The sequence below is a fragment of the Panthera uncia genome, chromosome D1 (assembly GCF_023721935.1).
Source record: "Panthera uncia isolate 11264 chromosome D1, Puncia_PCG_1.0, whole genome shotgun sequence".
In the NCBI taxonomy this organism is placed as follows: domain Eukaryota; kingdom Metazoa; phylum Chordata; class Mammalia; order Carnivora; family Felidae; genus Panthera; species Panthera uncia.
In genome coordinates, this window is record NC_064808.1 from 28,358,188 (window position 1) to 28,378,334 (window position 20,147).

General features: G+C 38.8%; 1 protein-coding gene across 2 annotated transcripts in view; it reads left to right on the forward strand.

Annotated features, from left to right (window-relative positions):
* DCDC1 (doublecortin domain containing 1) overlaps nucleotides 1–20,147 on the forward strand; it is a 480,273-nt gene that overhangs the window by 401,293 nt on the left and 58,833 nt on the right. For both annotated transcript variants that reach the window (XM_049648784.1, XM_049648790.1), the window contains 5 exons: nucleotides 621–802; nucleotides 4,787–4,885; nucleotides 9,184–9,283; nucleotides 11,398–11,533; nucleotides 14,374–14,533. In XM_049648784.1, the coding sequence (XP_049504741.1) occupies nucleotides 621–802; nucleotides 4,787–4,885; nucleotides 9,184–9,283; nucleotides 11,398–11,533; nucleotides 14,374–14,533 (677 nt within the window). The remainder of the gene's footprint in view (nucleotides 1–620; nucleotides 803–4,786; nucleotides 4,886–9,183; nucleotides 9,284–11,397; nucleotides 11,534–14,373; nucleotides 14,534–20,147) is intronic.

Below are 20,147 nucleotides of genomic sequence, written 5' to 3' on the forward strand. Positions count from 1 at the left end.
GGAAGAGTATTCTGTCTTGTGCAGTTTTATTTCCAGTGCCTACTACTGTGCCTGGAATATAGTAAACCATCAATCAATATTTAGAAAATGCATGAATTAATAAATAAATGAATGAATGATACAAAGTAAGTGAGTTTGGCAACTGAAACATCTGAAATTTGTCCAAGTTCTTTTGTCCTCTCATTCTGGTTTTTGGAGAGCTCCTCAAATATGTTCTTTTTGCCAAATAGATCTAGCTTAAGATGATACTATCTCAGACTATTGTAAAACCACTTTTCACACATTCTTCACATCGATTAAAGATACTTCACACACAAGCAAAAAGCATCCAGTTAATTCAGTTTTATCTTTTGAGAATGATGTTTCTCCGAGAAGAACTAAGTCTTCTATGCTGTAACACAACACAGGTTGTACACACATTTTTAAACGGCTCATCTTAAAATTTTTCCTCTTTAATTAAGTAAAACATCACTTGGAATTGTCTGAAACATCTTAGGTGGCCAATACATTTTCTGATGAATGAACAAAAAAATTAAAGATATAAGTTGTGTGTTTAAATTTTTTTTATATCTAGAAATGACTCTTCTTATTATCACATTCTTTGTCATTTTTTTCTGAAGGAGTTTGATTGGCCAATAGAAGGATTGCTGATTCCAAACAGTCCTCCCATGAAGAAATCCATCTGTAAGACCCCAGGGCCACCTGTCCCTGTGAGGCTGAGAGTTTTGCGGAATGGAGACAAGAATAAAAACAGAGCCATTGTTCTAACCAGTCCAGATGTCTCACCTGGACGGAAAATTCTGTAAGAACAACTTATTCATACTTCTTGTTTCTAATTTCTACAAATTTTTGTCTTCATTGTGTATGCTTTTCTGAGAGAATTCTGTGTTTGCTTGTTTGTTTATTTATAAAAAGCAATCTGGGTCGTATCTTTTTATTATTTCGTATACATTTATAAATAAAGATTTAACTTTTACAGACATTAATTTTTAAAGCAGTTTTTAAAAATATTTATTTTTGTGTGAGAGAGAGAGAGAAAGAGAGAGAGAATGAGTGGGGGAGGGGCAGAGAGAGAAGGGAACAGAGGATCTGAGGCTGGCCCTGCCCTGGACAACAAAGAGCCCATGAGGGGCTTGAACTCATGAACTGTGAGATCATGACTTGAGCTGAAGTCAGATGCTCAACCAACTGAGCCATACAGGCGCCCCATGTTTATTTTTAAAAAGGGTTCTCATGTTGATATTTGGAGATGAAAATAGAGACTAAGAATTAGTTAAAATTTGTTGGGAATTTAACCCTACTGATTTAGGCTAAGCACAGGAGAAAAGAATCAGAAATGAGTAATCCTGATCAAAAAAAGTTGTAGAATCAATGTCCATTTTGAATTAGCACTTTTGTTTTATTAATGTATCTCAAAATAACTGAGTTCATAAATGGCTTCTTAAACAGAATTGTGTAATTCCTTTTTAAATTATTGTACATTATTATTTACATTAAGATTTCTGGCATATTTAACATACAAATACAGTTCTCAAAATATAGCTTCATATAATTTATATCTCTGCCTTAGAATACCATTTTAAAAGCTTATCATCCTAGAAAAACATTGATCTGCAATTTAGCTTATGTTAAAATATTGGAATAAAATCTCATACAGCCAATATTTCTCCAACATTGGAGAAAAATCACCTGCTGTATTTTCATTATGTTTTATGACAAAAGAAATCTCAGACCAGTGCAAAGCTGCGATGTAAAGAATGAGTTAAACACATTGTTTCTCATATTATTAGCAGTGATTTTACCTCTTGACCTTTCTTTTGAGATGTTTAGAATATTTGAGGCTGCTGATAATCATTTAATATTACTTCCTTCACATTGATTAAATATACTTCATACACCGCTGAACAATGAGTAACATTCAGTTCGGCTGTCCACTGAACTGCCTGTAAAGATGATAAAGTAAAAAATTAATCTTCAAAGTAAAGTCAAGCCTGAAATTGAAATCTTTGACGCATACACTTCATAATTAGCTCATTCAGCTAGATGTAAAATGTGAGGGTAATGCCCTTAAAGTAGTATATGACTTTTTTTTAAACATCCAAAGTTAACAAATAATTTTTGTCCCTTCCTGCATTTATCTTCCTACACTATATCCTTCAGTGTGTCTCAAGACTATATACAGATTTTATCTTTTCACATTAATGTTTTAAAATGAGTAGTTCAATCAGGTAATCCAAACATAATTTGAGAGATTTGTTAATGTGGGCTATTCCAGTGAAAGTATATGAAACCCTCTGTTATATTCATGGAACAGGATGCCCTAATTAATCAAGTATTCACTCTGTTCACTGCATAAATTAATTATTCCCAAATAATTAAAATACACTGGCATACACTTGACACTAACACTCTGCTAAACACACATTAATTTTTCTTGGTCGACTCAGAAAGTTTTCTACAGGATCCTCAATAGCCTTGTTTGCCCTCAGAGCTGTATGTAAGTACTGGTTAACAAAAGGTTCAAATGGAAAGAGTTTGGGCTAACCTTAAGGGGCAGATGCATTGCCCAGCTCCAGAGGGCGCTTTTCACATTGTATTCTATATAAATGGCAACCCAGAGTTGTGCAAAGTAGAAGTCCTGCTGTGCTACTTTTAATACATCCAAGCTAAGTATTTTTTCCTTCAGAAGAAATAAATGCTAGTGACCTATAGGGGTTCATTACTTGCATTCACTTGAAAGGAAAGATAGTTGGGCTGTTTAGTGTCTACACACAAAATCAAGCTAGCACGATGAATACAGATTCCTTTTAACCAAATCCTATCCTAGTAGCGTGCTGTCCTTTAGTTACTTAATAAATCATTCTAGACAGTTTTGAGAGGAATTTGTTGTTGCTAGTTCCTTCATTTACAAAGCCAAAGGAAGGTCAAATATCATTTGTTTATTACTGAGTCCGTCATTATTCTTGATGAGTAACAAGATCTTGTCAATTCATCTTGAATAGTGGCTGTCAAACTCACATAAATTAAAACCATTATGATTTCAAGGTGAATTTCATCTCTCAGAATAGTAAGTTAAACAAGGAAAATTTTATAGTGTTTTTTTAAGGAATTGTAAGAAGAAAGGCTCAATGTGAAGCTATGTAATAAACTTTATATTTTTAATTTTTTTTATATTTTATGTATTTTTGGTAGAGAGAGACAGAGCACAAGTGGGGGAGGGGCAGAGAGAGAAGGAGACACAGAATCGGAAGCAGGCTCCAGGCTCCAAGCTGTCAGCACAGAGCCCGACGTGGGGCTCGAACTCACAAACTGCAAGATCGTGACCTGAGCCAAAGTCAGTCGCTCAACCGACTGAGCCACCCAGGCACCCCTATAAACTTTATATTTTTAGATAATTTTAATGAGTAAATTGTTAGTAAGTTATGATCCCTGGACTCATTCAAGCACCTTCATACAGTGTTTAAGGGTCTTTATGATTTGTTCCTGTGTATTATTTTTCTAGCTCTGTCTGTTATCAACAGTCTCTCCAATTCCCACTCTTAAATCCCTGCCACTCCCTAACACCTTCCATCTGCTTTAAAATTATAAAGGTCTTCTGGGAATGAGTTTGGATTTCATTTCTAGATGTTGACCCTAAACTTGACACTTCCCTTCCCACCCCTTAATTAGTTGTAGCTTGTTTCTCTACATTCTCCATTGCTTTGATCACCGTGGGCTTCTCCCCAACATAGCTCCTACCACTCTGTGTTGTGGTTATCTGCTTATGTTTCTACCCATGAGACAGAGAACAGGAACAATGTGTTCTTCATCCATATATGTGCTTTCTGCTATGGTCGGGTCATGGGACAGCATGTTCTTGTCAATCAAATATTAAGCCATTTTATTCACCACATGATACAAGGCCCACAATAGGCCCTAAATTAGTGCTTATTGAATTCATTCATTTATTCATTCAGTCATCTATCTTTTTATTTATTATTAATTATATTTGATTACCATTTTTTTGTGAATGAATGAATAACTATATTTGACCATATTTCTTTCATTTAATATTATATAGAGATTCTAAAACTATACCAGATAGTTTTCTAACTTAAAAATTTGAATAGTTATATATTAACAATTAAGCATTTTTTTTCTATGATCATTATTATTCGCTTTCCAGTTTAAAAATTTTTAGGTTTGGATTGATAACATAAATAATATATGAATAAATATATGAGTATGAACAATATAGAAATAAAACATCATAGTCAAATGAATATGCTCTGTACATTTTATTTAAAATTGATAAATTCACATCTCAGAATGTTCAGCATTATTAGAAGAGGATTAAAATACTGAAAATTCATTTTCTTACATAAATTGCTCATAGTATAAATTTTTATGAAGCTTAATCCTTAATTGCAATAGATTTTTTTAAGTTTATTAATTCTGAGAGAAAGAGCAAGTGTGAGGTGGGGGAGGGACAGAGAGAGAGAGAGGGAGAGAGAGAATCCCAAGCAAGCTCCTCACTGACAGTGCCTAGCTTGATGCAGGGCTCAATCTCACCAACTGTGACATTATGACCTGAGCCAAGATCAAGAGTTGGATGCTTACTGACTGAGCCACCCAGGTGGCCCTTTAATTGCAATAGTTTTTGAAATCCTATTTTTTAAGAAGGCATATGATTTTAGGACGAATTATGATAAATTAAAACCTAATGATGTTTTCACATATTTAAAGATGAAATGTAATTGACAATGTATACTGACATATCAGTCAAATCTTGGATCATTTGTTTCAGAAATGTTGACACTGAAAGGAAAAAGAATGTGAAAAACTACAATACTAAATATCCTGTAACAGAAACAATCCAGACTGAATTTCACCAACTTTTGGAGAGGTAAATACTTACTATCCTAAATGCAAAGGTATTTTCCATTCCAATGCCTGAATAGTTACGTAAAACACATAACACAAAATACATATGTTATCTGTATAAGAAAGCTCTTGTTAACATAATGATTCTGGAGTTTTTAATCTGTGAGATATATAAACTATGTGAGTGTATGATACTAGTGTTAGTTAATAAATTTTTGCTCCAAATTTCAAGGTCTGGCAATTTCCTTCCCTAGCTTCTCAACTACCAATTCTGTAAATATAGATTAGTCCCACTTAAAAAAAAAATCACAGTTGTACAGCACTTTTGTTTGGTTTCTATTTGTTTGAATTGAGGTTAGTCATTATCTACTTTAAAACAGCTTTTAATTGTCATCAATCCATATTGTATTTGTGAAATGCATTGTAACTTTTCTTTTGATGAATACTTTCCTACCAAAACAAGAGTTACTCCATAGAATTCGATAACTGTTTAAAGGCAGAACACCAGGTATAAACATTTTTAAAAATATGTCTTTTTTTTTTTTTTTTAGTTTATTTATCTATTTATTTTGAGAGAGAGAGAGCACATGTGTGCACCGGGGATAGGCAGAGAGAGAGGGAGAGAGAGAATCCCAAGCAGGTTCTGCACTGACAGTGCCGAGTGTGGGGCTAAACTCATGAACTGTGAGATCACAACCTGAGCCAAAATCAAGAGTTGGATGCTTAACTGACTGAGCCACCAGGCGCCCCCAAAATATGTCTTGTTGAATATGAGGGGGAGGTCTTACAGAATGCAAGGAAGATTATGCTGTTTTTTTCTTTAATAATTCACTACAGATAGTTTTGATGATCACTTCTTGTTGGTGGTAGTTCTTCCATCTCTAAGTTCCTCCATCTCAAAGGCAGATCTGGTAGTATGACAATCTACTAAATCTACTAACATAGATTGTTTTTGTTGATACTTAAAGTTGCAGGTAACATGGAGTACTGAAAAGACTACTGGGTTGAGAGTCAAGGGGATTGATTTTAACCCCAGGTTTGCCAGTAACTAACTGGAAAACTTCAACAAAGCACTCCCCTTCTCGGAGTCCCATTTTCCTCCTTGTTAAACAGGATTGATTGAAGAGCTAAAAGGAAAGCATTAAAGAATTTGATTCTTTTCAGTATCTGTTATGTTCATGTCATGTACATCAACCACCATTAGATATTCTGGTGGAAATTAAAAAAAGGGAAGGGAAAGACATTCCTTGCTCTCAGAAAACTCCTAACTTGTTGGGAAGACAGTTTGCTTAGTGAAACAGTCAAAAAAAACCACACGGGGCAGCATTTAATTGTGCAGAAGTGGAAATGATCAAGGGATCATTTTATACATGACCAGGAAGGGGAAAGAACCTGGGAGGGGCAGCTCTTCGGTGGAAGGCCACATGGAGAGGAGAGAAAAAGAGAAAGATACAAAAATATGGAGATAAGAAGCAAGAAGATAAAGAAAAGAAGAAAGCATGTATCCATAGCTTCTGTGGGTTTTGTTACTGTTTTGAAATAACCGGAAGGGTGTGGTGGGGCTCCTGGGATGGGCGTCCAGGCGAGCTATTGGAGGAAGTCTCCACTATTGCAGATCTGTAGCCATCTGCAGACCCTGGAGACACAGTTGCTCCCTCCCACCCCTGCCCTCCTCTCCCAGGGCATCCTGTGTTGTAGTGAAATACAGCCCTCATGGAGCCAGCTCCACTTACTGCTCCTCTCTCGACTCAGTCCTGAGAAAGCACAGAGATAAGACTCTGCTTTTCTGGACTCCCTGTAAATCTGAATAGGCCATGTGGTTGCCAGTCCTAACTCCTGGTGTGTAAGTCAGAGGACCTTGGTTCTAGGACCTTTGCCTCCACATGACAGAGAAACCCTGGGCCACTTGCGAGCATCCAGCCTCAGTCTCCCCATTCTTTAGATCTAGTGTGGCATTATTCTATGATGATGGCCTCTCAGGAGGCCGTACAATGTTGTGAACGACTCAGATGTAGGTCGGAATTTCAGCTCTCCTCCTTGCTAGCTATGCAACCTTGGGCAAGGCAGTTCACCTTCAGGCTCAGTTTCCTCATCAGTGAAATGGGCCTCTCAGAAATGGTGTAAGAATTAGGTGAGAGTAGACATGAAATGCTTGCAGTCCTTGATCCATTTGAATAATGTGTTACTGACATTTTATGTGCCAGGTGCTTTACCGATATCCACACATTTAATCTGTAAAACATCACTGTGAGATGAGTACTGCCATATCTGTCTTTTACTGATGGGGCAAATGAGGCTCAGAGAAATTAAGTGACTTCTTTGAAGTTAACATAGCCACTATAGGAGGGCTGGGATTTGAACCCAGGCGATGTGACTCCAGAGTCCACACTCCTTATTAGGCACTTAACAGCCAATTCTTTTCTTCTCTCTCCATTTATGTAGGCTGGCATGTGACTTAGAGGAATTAAATACGGAGGAAACAGCTTATCCCAGTCCTCTCTAACCCACCTACATGGGCCAATTAAATTCAGCACTATTAAAACCAGGGTTTCAAAAAAGGAAGGGAGATTTACCAACCACCCATCCCTTCTATTCTCCCACTCATTGTCCTAAAACAGGATATTACCATAGTCCAAATGTTCTCCAGGAAAATGTGAGTGGGATCAGATACGATAATGGTAACTCTTCTTAGGTTATGCTATAACTGCCTGGACCCACAAAGATATCCATTTAGGGAAAGTAAAAGAAATCGGGTCGAGTCTTTGGGCAGCAAAGAAAGAATCAGACACATCTTGTGGCTGGGGGCTCAATCTTCCTACAGTCCTCTCCCACTCCCTCCCCAGCAACTCCTGTGGATGAGAAATGTGGCCAAGCCAGTCCATCAGCTTCCGGAGCTGTGACACGAGGTGTATTTCCTTCCAAGACCTCTCAGAGAAATGGAGTGCCTAATTATCTGCTCAATTGCTTTATCCCATCTGAGGATATAAAATTGAGAAATATTCTTCATACAGCTCAGCCTTCCTGATGAGCACAAAGTCACTTCTAATTCACTTACTATAGATAGTGCATTCTAATATAAAATATATGTAGCAAGAATCTTTTATACTTAATTGTTGCAAAGGCAGGATCACCTCAACAGTTTTCTCAATAGCCCCATCATATTCCTTAAACTCTCCCTCCTCTTCCCACAATTCCGCCTCCTTACAGCTATCCTGAACTGGCTGGGTAATTTCCAGCCTCTCGTGCCTTCAGTCCATCTTCCACCTTTCTGACAGTTAACTTTCAAAAGAGCAGATCTGATAACACCACATTTCTTTTCTCCTATCTGAATGACTTCCTGCTGTTCATGGGATAGAGTACAAATTAATTAGTCTGGTATCTTAAGTGCTTTCTGTGTGTTCCTGTCTTCTTTTCCAGCTTCATCTGGCTCCTGCTCCTGTCTATATACTCAAGTCCAGTCATACGAAACTTCTCAAAGTCCTAACCCTTCTTGACAAACTCCTATTCACCTGTCAAAGACCAACCCAAAGGTCACTTCCTTAGATACAGGTTCCCTGGAGGAATTCATTGTGTTGTTTTTCCTGGGTTCTCACAGCACCCTGGCCAGGTGCCTGTGACAGCACCCAGCCCTTTGTATTATACTTCAGTTGCTGACCTGTCTCTCCCCTGACTAGATAGGGAGCTCCTCAGGAAACGGGAAAACATGCATTCATTTTGACAGTCATAGGGCAGGTCAAATGCTTGTTTGGGGCCTAGGAGGTAGAAATCACTGTTTTAATGTTTAACCAGGCTAAAAGTCCCTCTTTGAAAGGGCGTTAAAGGGCTATAGAGATCACTTCTAATGGAGGGAGATGAGGAACTGCTTGGTGATGGATATGACTCTGGGGAAAGAATATAACTTCAGTAGAGAAAGCAAGGAAAGTGTTTTAGGTAGAAGGAAGAGCATGAGAAAAACAAAGACACAGATAGAAAGTATGGGGCATATTGAAGAATGGAGAATCAGGAATAATATGCCTGCTTATTTGTTGATAGTGCCAAGCAGTGTGCTAAGCACTTCTCAAAATCAACCCTTAATCTTCACTAAAACCCTGGAAGATAAGAAATGTAGGCTTAGAGAGGTTAAATAATTTGCCTAAGTCCCCCAGCTTGTATAAGGAGAATGAGACTCCAAGAGCCTGATGGGCTGCAGGGCCTACCTCTTGACTGTCTCACAGGTCTGCAGCACGAGTAGTTGTTAAAGACTTGATTTCTCATATCTTCTCTCTTCTTTGCTGGAAGCCTTCTGTATACAAGATGATTTTTTTGTGTCTCTTACTACAGGTGCACTGAAATTTTAAATTTACCCTCTGCAGCTCGGAGATTGTTCAATGAAAAGGGAAAGGAAATCTTTGCCCTAAAAGACCTCCGAAGGGACGAATTGGTAAGGACATGAATGTGAAACTGGAAATGTTACTCTACCCATACAACTAAAAGACAAATGTTTCAAAATGTAAGACTTCAGACATATACCACTTCCCCCCTTATTTTCTCTCAGAATTGTCCTCACCCAGCAACCCTCACAAAGTAACACTGATCACTAGCTGTTGAGAGCTTACCATTAGGCATTATCCTCAGGGCTTTCTGAAAATGAGCTCATTTAATGCCCATCACAGCCCTGTGAGGTGGATGCCCTCACCACCCATTTTATAAATGAAGGTGGAGGCGGGGAGAAGACCAGATTATTAACCACTTGTAATTTCTGTCTTCTACTCTGAAGGAGATCCTCTCCTCTTTTTGAGACCTTCCAAATGTAGTTGTTTAGTGATTTCTTACTAAGTGATAATTTCACTTTTTCAGAAAAAAAAATTGTATCTAGTGTTTCACATGCCCTATTTGGGTGGCTGGAGAAGGCTAAGAAGAAGGACTTTAGCAGCCCACTGTTATGGGATGGAAGTTGGGGTATCAGTTCGAAAAGAAAACCTGCCTGACTGATGCCTGAAATTCTTTGAGCAGAGAACCAAGCTCACGCCGTATTATCAGAAGTTAACTCAGGCTCTGAATGCAAAGACCTCTTGAGAGAATCTTTTTTTTTTTTAATGTTTATTTTTGAGAGAGACAGAGTGGGGGGAGGGGAGGGGCAGAGAGAGTTGGGGACAGAGGATCCAAAGCAGGCTCTGCACTGACAGCAGGAAGCCCAATGCCAGGCTCGAACTCACGAAATGAAACTAGAGATCATGACTTGAGCCACTTAACCGACTGAGCCACCCAGGTGTCACCCCCTTCCCCTCCGCCACCCCTTGAGGGAGTCTTAAACTGAAGTACCAGTGACCAATATCAGAAGCAGCATGACAGAGGGGAAAGTCCGTGTCCTTGGAGTCTGGTAGATAGATCTCTTTTGAATTCCACTTCTCTCACTTCCAAGGTTTTAGTTTGTTGGTTTTCCTCTCCTTTGCTGCTGTGTTTATTCATTGTGTTATTGCAGAAAGAATTAGGTGAATTGCATTAGACCATATGATACAAAAAGATAAAGGGAAGGGAAGGAAAAGTCTCTGAGGCCACTGAGGTGAAGGGAGGTAGGATGAAGTTGGGAGTGACTGTTATAAGATCCTGTATATTTGCTAGAAACAAACCTGTCACTGAGCAGCCAACATAGAGATGGAAACGTCAACAGTTACCTGATCAAGTGTGTACAGAGGAGAAAAGGAAGGCTGTTGTTCAAAAAGAAGTCTTCGAGAAAGTTGTCCCTGGGTCGTCATGCAGAGAATGTGTATAATCACCAGTGTGGGACCATGGAAGTGGCAGCACTGAGTGTCATTTTTCTTCTTAACTGAATGTTCTGCGTATATCACCCTGTTTTTTCTTACTTCAAAGAAATATGAATTCATTTAAGACAGACATAGAAGCAACATGAAGAACAGGTATGATCTGTAATCTGAGCATCTAGAAATAACCACATTAACATATGACAGGTTCATCCATACCAGTCAGTCATTGTCAAACTTTTTCTGTAAAAGGTTAGTTTATAAATATTTATAGACCATATGGTCTCTATCGAAACATCACCCCTTGCCACTGTATGCACAAAAGCAGTCACAGCATGTACATGAATGGGCCTAACTGTGTTCTAATAAAACTCTATTTACAAAAACAGGCAGCAGGCCAGATTTGGGCTTCAGCCCTAGTTTACAAACCCCTGATCCCTCCCTCCCTCCCTGTGTCCCTCCTTTCCTTTCTTTCTTCTTTCCTTCCTTCCTTTAACAAATTATTTATATAACTTTATTTTGAAAAATTACAGAGTTACAGGAAGTTGCAAAGATAGTATGGAGAAGTACTTTTTTTTTCCTTAGTATAAAACCCTTGAGATCTTTCAAAGTCGTTAGGTTTATCGATAGTTTTGCCTTTTTATCACGGAGTATTTGTCAATGGTGTCACAGTTTGCTTAACCATTTGCCGATTATAGGACATTGTGTTTGTACTTTGGGCAGATTTGGGCGATTACAAATAATCCTGCTGTGAAGAGTTGTACATGGGATCAGAGACTCATTTCTTTGCTAGGTATATGTTTCATGTGGAGAACATTGGATCAATCCTGATGTGTCCGTTGCTCAGCAAAAGAAGCAAATCTTCCTGAGGAACTTAGCATCAGATATTTCTAAAATTCAAACTTTCTGCAGCATACATAAGATAGAGGGTAAGCATTGGGATTATTTACCATAAAAGATATTGCCAAAATTAAATACTTGATTCTGCCTTTTTTAAATCCGTGCTTGTTTAAATAGGTCATATTTCACCTCTATATTCTGCTGTTTAGCTCTTTAAACTAATGTATTTATTTAACAGGATTGCATATTTTCATTCACACTACACAGTGATGTGCAAAGAAAGTGTAATTTATTTCGTCTTTAACAAATTCAGTCTTCCAGGGGTGCCTGGGTGACTCAGTCGGTTGAGCGTCCGACTTCGGCTCAGGTGATGATCTCCTGGTTTGTGAGTTTGAGCCCCACATTGGGCTCTGTGCTGACAGCTCAGAGCCTGGAGCCTGCTTCGGATTCTGTGTCTCCCTCTCTGCCCCTCTCCCACTCACACTCTGTCTCTGTCGGTCTCTCAAAAATTAATAAATGTTAACAAAATTAAAAAAAAAAAAAAGAAAAGTAAAACGAATTTAGTCTTCTTTGTTTTCCATTAAGGAAAACATAAAATGTCCGATCAGGTTTAAATTTTGGCCCATCCACTAAATTGTCCCTTTAGGGAGAGCTTTCATATTTCCCATTCCCCAGAGTCTCCCTCAGTTCCTCTCTCAGATAGAAGGGAAGAACTTGGGGGACAGGGTGTCTTGCTTTCTGGGTCTTGCTGGCTGATATTCATGGCTGGGTGACCATGTTCCATTCCTTTGACCCAGACAATGCTTTGGATGGGAGGTGCTTCCTGCCTGACCCAGCCTTTCTGCTCTCTCTGGCCCTCTGAAGCCTGGCTGTGTCTGAGTGGTCATCTCTGAAATCTTTATTACAAGACCCCTTTACCCCTCCTTGGCAACTACTTCTGGAAACCTTCCCAGCATGACTGTCGGCACATCTTGGGTCATGGCCACACCCCTCAGAAACCAGATCCAGGTTGATACAACTGTACCTCAGATTGGAGTGGTGAAGGCAACTTGAGAGGTGACTCATCACAGTGTTCTCAACAATGAACAGTGTCCTCAGTGTTTCCTTGGTGTAGCGTAGATACCTGAAGTGAAGCCTGTAGGGGGAATCATGATACCCAGTGCGTTTTTCTGCTTTCCTCTGTCTTCTGTCTTAAATTCCCTCAGGCCCAGAAATGGTAGGTTTTCTCCAAGTCAACCTTGATGTTAAAGCTTTGATATGCTCAGTGGGAGCTAACAGTGTTTAGAAAAAACCTAAATCATGACAGTGTCATCCTGATTGACATGGCCTTTGTCTTATGGCAACATGCTGTACTTGAGTGTCACACTATCTTTGTACTTTTGCTTTCCTTTTGTAACATTTCTTATCAACTTATGGTCCTCCTCCTTCCCTTAAGGCTACCCCAGGAACTAGGACAAAGGTTCTATGTATAGAACGACAAAAGAGAAAAATCACTAATATAATTTAAAACATTTCCCTGTTACATATATTGAATACTGTACAGTAAGTTTTGCCTGCAGCTTTCAAGGCTTTGGAGACTTCCACTGAGGAATTTAGGATCCTAGAGAATGATCTAGAGATATGTATGTAAATAATATGGCCATTTGAAAGGCTAGAATTTACAATAACTAACTAAATAACTAAATAACATTTTTTTGGAAAGACCTATTTTTTTAGTACTTTTTTTTTCCTTAGGCACTTTTTAAATCGAAAGTTAATTGATATATGGTGTTGTATTTGTTTCAAGTATATAATATAGTGATTTGATATTTGTATACATTATGAAATGGTCACTGCAATAAATCTAGTTACCATTTGTCACCATACAAAGTTGTTACAATATTATTGATGATATTCCCTATGCTGTACATTACATCCCCATGTCTTCTTTATAACTGGAAGATTATACCTCTTAATCCCCTTTATTTCATCCACCCTTCTACCCTTCTGACAATTACCAGTTTGTTCTCTGTATCTGTGAGTCTGTTTCAGTTTTGCTTTGTTTATTTTTTAGATTCTACACATGTCTTTCTCTCTCTACCTTATTTTATGTAGCATTATACTCTGGAGGTACATCCATGTTGATGCAAATGGCAAGAGCTCATTTTCTATGGCTGCATAATATTCCTTTGTGTGTGTACGCACATGCACTTTCTATCCATTCATCTTCCCATGGACATTTAGATTGTTTCCATATCTTGGCTATTGTAAATACTGCTATGATCTACATAGGGGTACATATGTCTTTTCAAATTAGTGTTTTCATTTTCTTTGGATAAATACCTAGAAGTGGAATTGCTAGACCATACAGTAGTTCTGTTTTTAACAGAGGAACCTCCATACTGTTTTCCGTAGTGGGTGCCCCAAAAGTACATCCCCACCAAGAGTGCACGAGGGCTGCCTTTTCTCAACATCTTTGCCAACATTTGTTATTTTTTTGTCTTTTTGATAATAGACATTCTGACAGATGTGAGCTGATATCTCAGTGGGGTTTTGATTTGCATTTCCCTGATGTTTAGTGATGCTGAGCATCTTTTCATGTGTAGGTTGGCCATCTGTATGTCTTCTCTGGAAGAATGTCTATTCGGGTCCTCTGCCCATTTTTTAATCAGATTTTTTCAGGTATTGGATTTTATGAGTTCTTTGTATATTTTGGATATGAACCTCTATTTTTAGTACTTTTGACTGACAATATCTTGAGAGGAAGGAATCTACAAAAATGAAGTGAAATCCAATTTATTAAAGAGCAACTATTAATTGCAGTTAGAATGTGTTCTCTTGGGCCAAATAGTTGAAAATTGTCTGCATTTTTATTTTAACGTGTGTTTTCAAATTCCTGGTGTTCTGCGATCATAACTAATGTCCTTGCAATTTGCATGTTTCTGCTCAGCTCTTGTTTTAGAAGTGCAAAGTGACATTGTGTCTGGAGCCAAGCTTGCTGTGCATAAACCTGTAGCAATTTTTGGAGAAGAAAAGCAAATTATGGGACCAAAGGAAAAGCCAATGGAAAAAAATGCTTTAACAATGGAAAATGCTTCCAGTGAAATTCTGTAAGTAATCAGTGTGGCCAGAAAAGCTACCTGTTTCCTATTTGAACTCAGCTCATTAGCTCAATAACAGCACAGAGCCCATGCGGGGAACCCACACCGAGTTTGTGAAATGTATGTCAGGTGAAGAGCTAGTAAATATTTAATTAGTTTTCTGTCCAAAAGATAGAGCTGGAGCTTCCATGTTCAGCCATCACAAGGATCTACTTTCAGCTATTTTGTTATTATATTACAGTTTTTAAAAGACTAGAATTTTGGAATTGCCAATTATTTGAGGAATTCATCATGTTTTGTCTACATAAACGTTGATTCCAGGAACAATTAAATTAATATAGATTCAAGTTGGATTCATGTTAATATACAGTTGTCATCCTGGGTCACTGAAGTAGTTTTCTGATTGGTCTCTATCTCCATTTTCTCCTCCTTCCAGTTCACCTCAAAGTTCCACCCACAGACAGTTAATCTTTCTAAAACCTAATCCTTTTTATACAGTTCTTCAGTGGCTACGCACTGCAGATAGAAAAAATACTTAGTCTCTAATCAAGCCCTTCTGACCTGAGTCCAGGCCTGTCATTGACCCTCATTTGCACCCCCAGGCCCACCTCCACTCCACGCTTGTTTCTTCCTGACACATTAACTAAGCCCCAGCTCAGCAACTACAAGCTGTCGCTGAACGTGGCACATTCCATTTATGCACTATTGTACGCCTCTGAGCCACTTGTTTCTCTCTACCTGAAGTGCCTTGACCTGCCTGGTATTCATCTGTGGAATGGTTCTTCATCATTGAAAACAATCATGGTAATGACTGCACACAGCAATGTGCCTATCAGTCCCCACCACCACACGCCCCTCCCCAACAACCACCAGTCTGGGAAATCCATGAGGGCAAAAACTCTTGTCACACATGCTGTGTGAAGACCAGGATTACTGCCTTTAATCATTTACTGAATAAATGAAGGAATGATTGAGTGAGTTTCCAAATTCTAAAGCCATATATGGCTAGTCAATTACCATTGTGATAATAGTGAATATTAATTTATATATCATTGTTACAAACTATTTTAAAAGACTGCTTCTACCCCTCAATTATAAGGATATCAACTCAAATATAAGGACATTTTAGGAAACAAACCCCTCATTGTTGAATGATTCATCTGGTCTCATGTCCTGACACTAACAAAGGCATCAGAAGGCCTTTTTCAGAGAGAGATGATTTGACCTACATGGTATATTCCTCAATGGCTAGAGAATTTCTTAAGAATGTATCATCTAGCCTCTGAATTATTAGACTGCACATGGGAAAAAAGTACACAGAAGGTAAGAAAAAAGAAAGAACATTTCTGAGAGCAAAGATCTACATTGTTCTAACTTATAGATTTCATCAGGTCCTGGAGTCCTTGAGGTAGAAGTGATTGAGTCCACTCAGAACATAAGGCAGGAATCTCTTGCACCTTCCAGATAGGCTCTTTTGATCACATCTTTTCTTGAATACTCATAGTAACAGGGACATCACTAGTTTGTAAGGCAGACCATTCTAATGTTGAAATTTAGAATATCTCCATCCTATGATTTCATTTTTTTCTCTGTCCATACCATTCCTCTCTACTTAAAAGTCCTTAAGAACACAATTCATATGGGATACTGGGAAGATGGCAATGTAGGAGGACGCTGGGCTCACCGCGCGTCCTGCTGATCACTTAGATTCCACCTACACCTGCCTAAATAACCCAGAAAACAGCCAGAAGACTAGCAGAACGGAGTCTCCGGAGCCAAGCGCAGACGAGAGGCCCATGGAAGAGGAGGAGGAAGAGAGAGGGAAAGGTGCTGAAGGTGTACTTGAAGAAATAAAGCTGAGAACTTCCCGGATCTGGAGAAGGAAAAAGGCATTGAAATCCAAGAGGCACAGAGAACTCCCTTCAGACCTAACTTGAATTGATCTTCTGCATGACATATCATAGTGAAACTGGCAAAATACAAGGATAAAGAGAAAATTCTGAAAGCAGCTAGAGATAAACGTGCTCTAACATATAAAGGGAGACCTATAAGACTCGTGACCGATCTCTCTACTGAAACTTGGCAGGCCAGAAAGGAAGGGCAGGAGATCTTCAATGTGATAAACAGAAAAAACATGCAGCCGAGAATCCTTTATCCAGCAAGTCTGTCATTTAGAACAGAAGGAGAGATAAAGGTCTTCCCAAACAAACAAAAACTGAAGGAATTCGTCACCACTAAACCAGCCCTACAAGAGATCCTAAGGGGGATCCTGTGAGACAAAGTACCAGAGACATCGCTACAAGCATGAAACCTACGGACATCACAGTGACTCTAAACCCATATCTTTCTATAATAACACTGAATGTCAGTGGACTAAATGAGCCAACCAAAAGACATAGGGTATCAGAATGGATAAAAAAAACAAGACCCATCTATTTGCTGTCTACAAGAGACTCATTTTAGACCTGAGGACACCTTCAGATTGATAGTGAGGTGATGGAGAACTATTTATCATGCCACTGGAAGTCAAAAGAAAGCTGGAGTAGCCATACTTATATCAGACAAACTAGAATTTAAATTAAAGGCTGTAACAAGAGATGAAGAAGGGCATTATATAATAATCACAGGGTCTATCCATCAGGAAGAGCTAACAATTATAAATGCCTATGTGTCGAATACAGGAGCCCCCAAATATATAAAACAATTACAAACATAAGCAACCTTATTGATAAGAATGTGGTAACTGCAGGGGACTTTAACACTCCACTTACAGAAATGGATAGATCATCTAGACACACGGTCAATAAAGAAACAAGGGCCCTGAATGATACATTGGATCAGATGGACTTGACAGATATATTTAGAACTCTGCATCCCAAAGCAACAGAATATACTTTCTTCTCGAGTGCACATGGAACATTCTCCAAGATAGATCATATACTGGGTCACAAAACAGCCCTTCATAAGTATACAAGAATTGAAATCATACCATGCATACATTCAGACCACAATGCTATGAAGCTTGAAATCAACCACAGGAAAAAGCCTGGAAAACCTCCAAGAGCATGGAGGTTAAAGAACACCCTACTAACGAATGAATGGGTCAACCAGCCAATTAGAGAATAAATTTAAAAATATACAGAAACAAACGAAAATGAAAATACAACAATCCAAACGCTTTGGGATGCAGCGAAGGCAGTCCTGGGAGGAAATACATTGCAATCCAGGCCTATCTCAAGAAACAAGAAAAATCCCAAAATACAAAATCTAACAGCACACCTAAAGGAAATAGAAGCAGAACAGCAAAGACAGCCTAAATCCAGCAGAAGAAGAGAAATAATAAAGGTCAGAGCAGAAATAAACAATATAGAATCTAAAAAAACTGTAGAGCAGATCAACGAAACAATAGTTGGTTTTTTGAAAAAATAAACAAAATTGATAAACCTCTAGCCAGGCTTCTCAAAAAGAAAAGGGAGATGACCCAAATAGATAAAATCATGAATGAAAATGGAATTATTGGGGCGCCTGGGTGGCTCAGTTGGTTGAGCGTCAGACTTCAGCTCAGGTCATGATCTCACGGTTTGTGAGTTCGAGCCCCGCGTTGGGCTCTCTGCTGACAGCTCAGAGCCTGGACCCTGCTTCAGATTCTGTGTCTCCCTCTCTCTCTGCCCCTTCCCTGCTCATACTCTGTCTCTCTCTGTCTCTCAAAAATGAATAAACGTTAAATAAAATTAAAAAAAAAAAAGAAAATGGAATTATTACAACCAATCCCTCAGAGATACAAGCAATTATCAGGGAATACTATGAAAAATTATATGCCAACAAACTGGACAACCTGGAAGAAATGGACAAATTCCTAAACACCCACACTCTTCCAAAACTCAATCAGGAGGAAATAGAAAGCTTGAACAGACCCATAACCAGTGAAGAAATTGAATCAGTCATCAAAAATCTCCCAACAAATAAGAGTCCAGGACCAGTTGCATTCTTATACACTAATAATGAAGCAACAGAAAGACAAATAAAGAAACTGATCCCATTCACAATTGCACCAAGAAGCATAAAATACCTAGGAATAAATCTAACCAAAGATGTAAAAGATCTGTATGCTGAAAACTATAGAAAGCTTATGAAGGAAATTGAAGAAGATATAAAGAAATGGAAAAACATTCCGTGCTCATGGATTGGAAGAATAAATATTGTCAAAATGTCAATACTACCCAAAGCTATCTACACGTTCAATGCAATCCCAATCAAAATTGCACCAGCATTCTTCTCGAAACTAGAACAAGCAATCCAAAAATTCATATGGAACCACAAAAGGTTCCAAAGTAATTTTGAAGAAGAAGACCAAAGCAGGAGGCATCACAATCCCAGACTTTAGCCTCTACTACAAAGCTGTAATCATCAAGACAGCATGGTATTGGCACAAAAACAGACACATAGACCAATGGAATAGAATAGAAACCCCAGAACTAGACCCACAAACGTATGGCCAACTAATCTTTGAAAAAGCAGAAAAGAATATCCAATGGAAAAAAGACAGTCTCTTTAACAAATGGTGCTGGGAGAACTGGACAGCAACATGCAGAAGATTGAAACTAGACCACTTTCTCACACCATTCACAAAAATAAACTCAAAATGGATAAAGGACCTGAAGGTGAGACAGGAAACCATCAAAACCCTAGAGGAGAAAACAGGAAAAGACCTCTCTGACCTCAGCCGTAGCAATTTCTTACTTGACACATCCCCAAAGGCAAGGGAATTAAAAGCAAAAATGAACTACTGGCTTGTATCCAAAATCTATAAAGAACTCACCAAACTCCACACCCGAAAAACAAATAACCCAGTGAAGAAATGGGCAGAAAACATGAATAGACACTTCTCTAAAGAAGACATCCAGATGGCCAACAGGCACATGAAAAGATGCTCAACGTCGCTCCTCATCAGGGAAATACAAATCAAAACCACACTGAGATATCACCTCACGCCAGTCAGAGTGGCCAAAATGAACCAATCAGGAGACTATAGATGCTGGAGAGGATGTGGAGAAACGGGAACCCTCTTGCACTGTTGGTGGGAATGCAAATTGGTGCAGCCACTCTGGAAAACAGTGTGGAGGTTCCTCAGAAAATTAAAAATAGACCTACCCTATGACCCAGCAATAGCACTGCTAGGAATTTACCCAAGGGATGCAGGAGTACTGATGCATAGGGGCACTTGTACCCCAATGTTTATAGCAGCACTCTCAACAATAGCCAAATTATGGAAAGAGCCTAAATGTCCATCAACTGATGAATGGATAAAGAAATTGTGGTTTATATACACAATGGAGTACTACGTGGCAATGAGAAAGAATGAAATATGGCCCTTTGTAGCAACGTGGATGGAACTGGAGAGTGTGATGCTAAGTGAAATAAGCCATACAGAGAAAGACAGATACCATATGGTTTCACTCTTATGTGGATCCTGAGAAACTTAACAGAAACCCATGGGGGAGGGGAAGGAAAAAAAAAAGAGGTTAGAGTGGGAGAGAGCCAAAGCATAAGAGACTCTTAAAAACTGAGAACAAACTGAGGGTTGATGGGGGGTGGGAGGGAGGGGAGGGTGGGTGATGGGTAT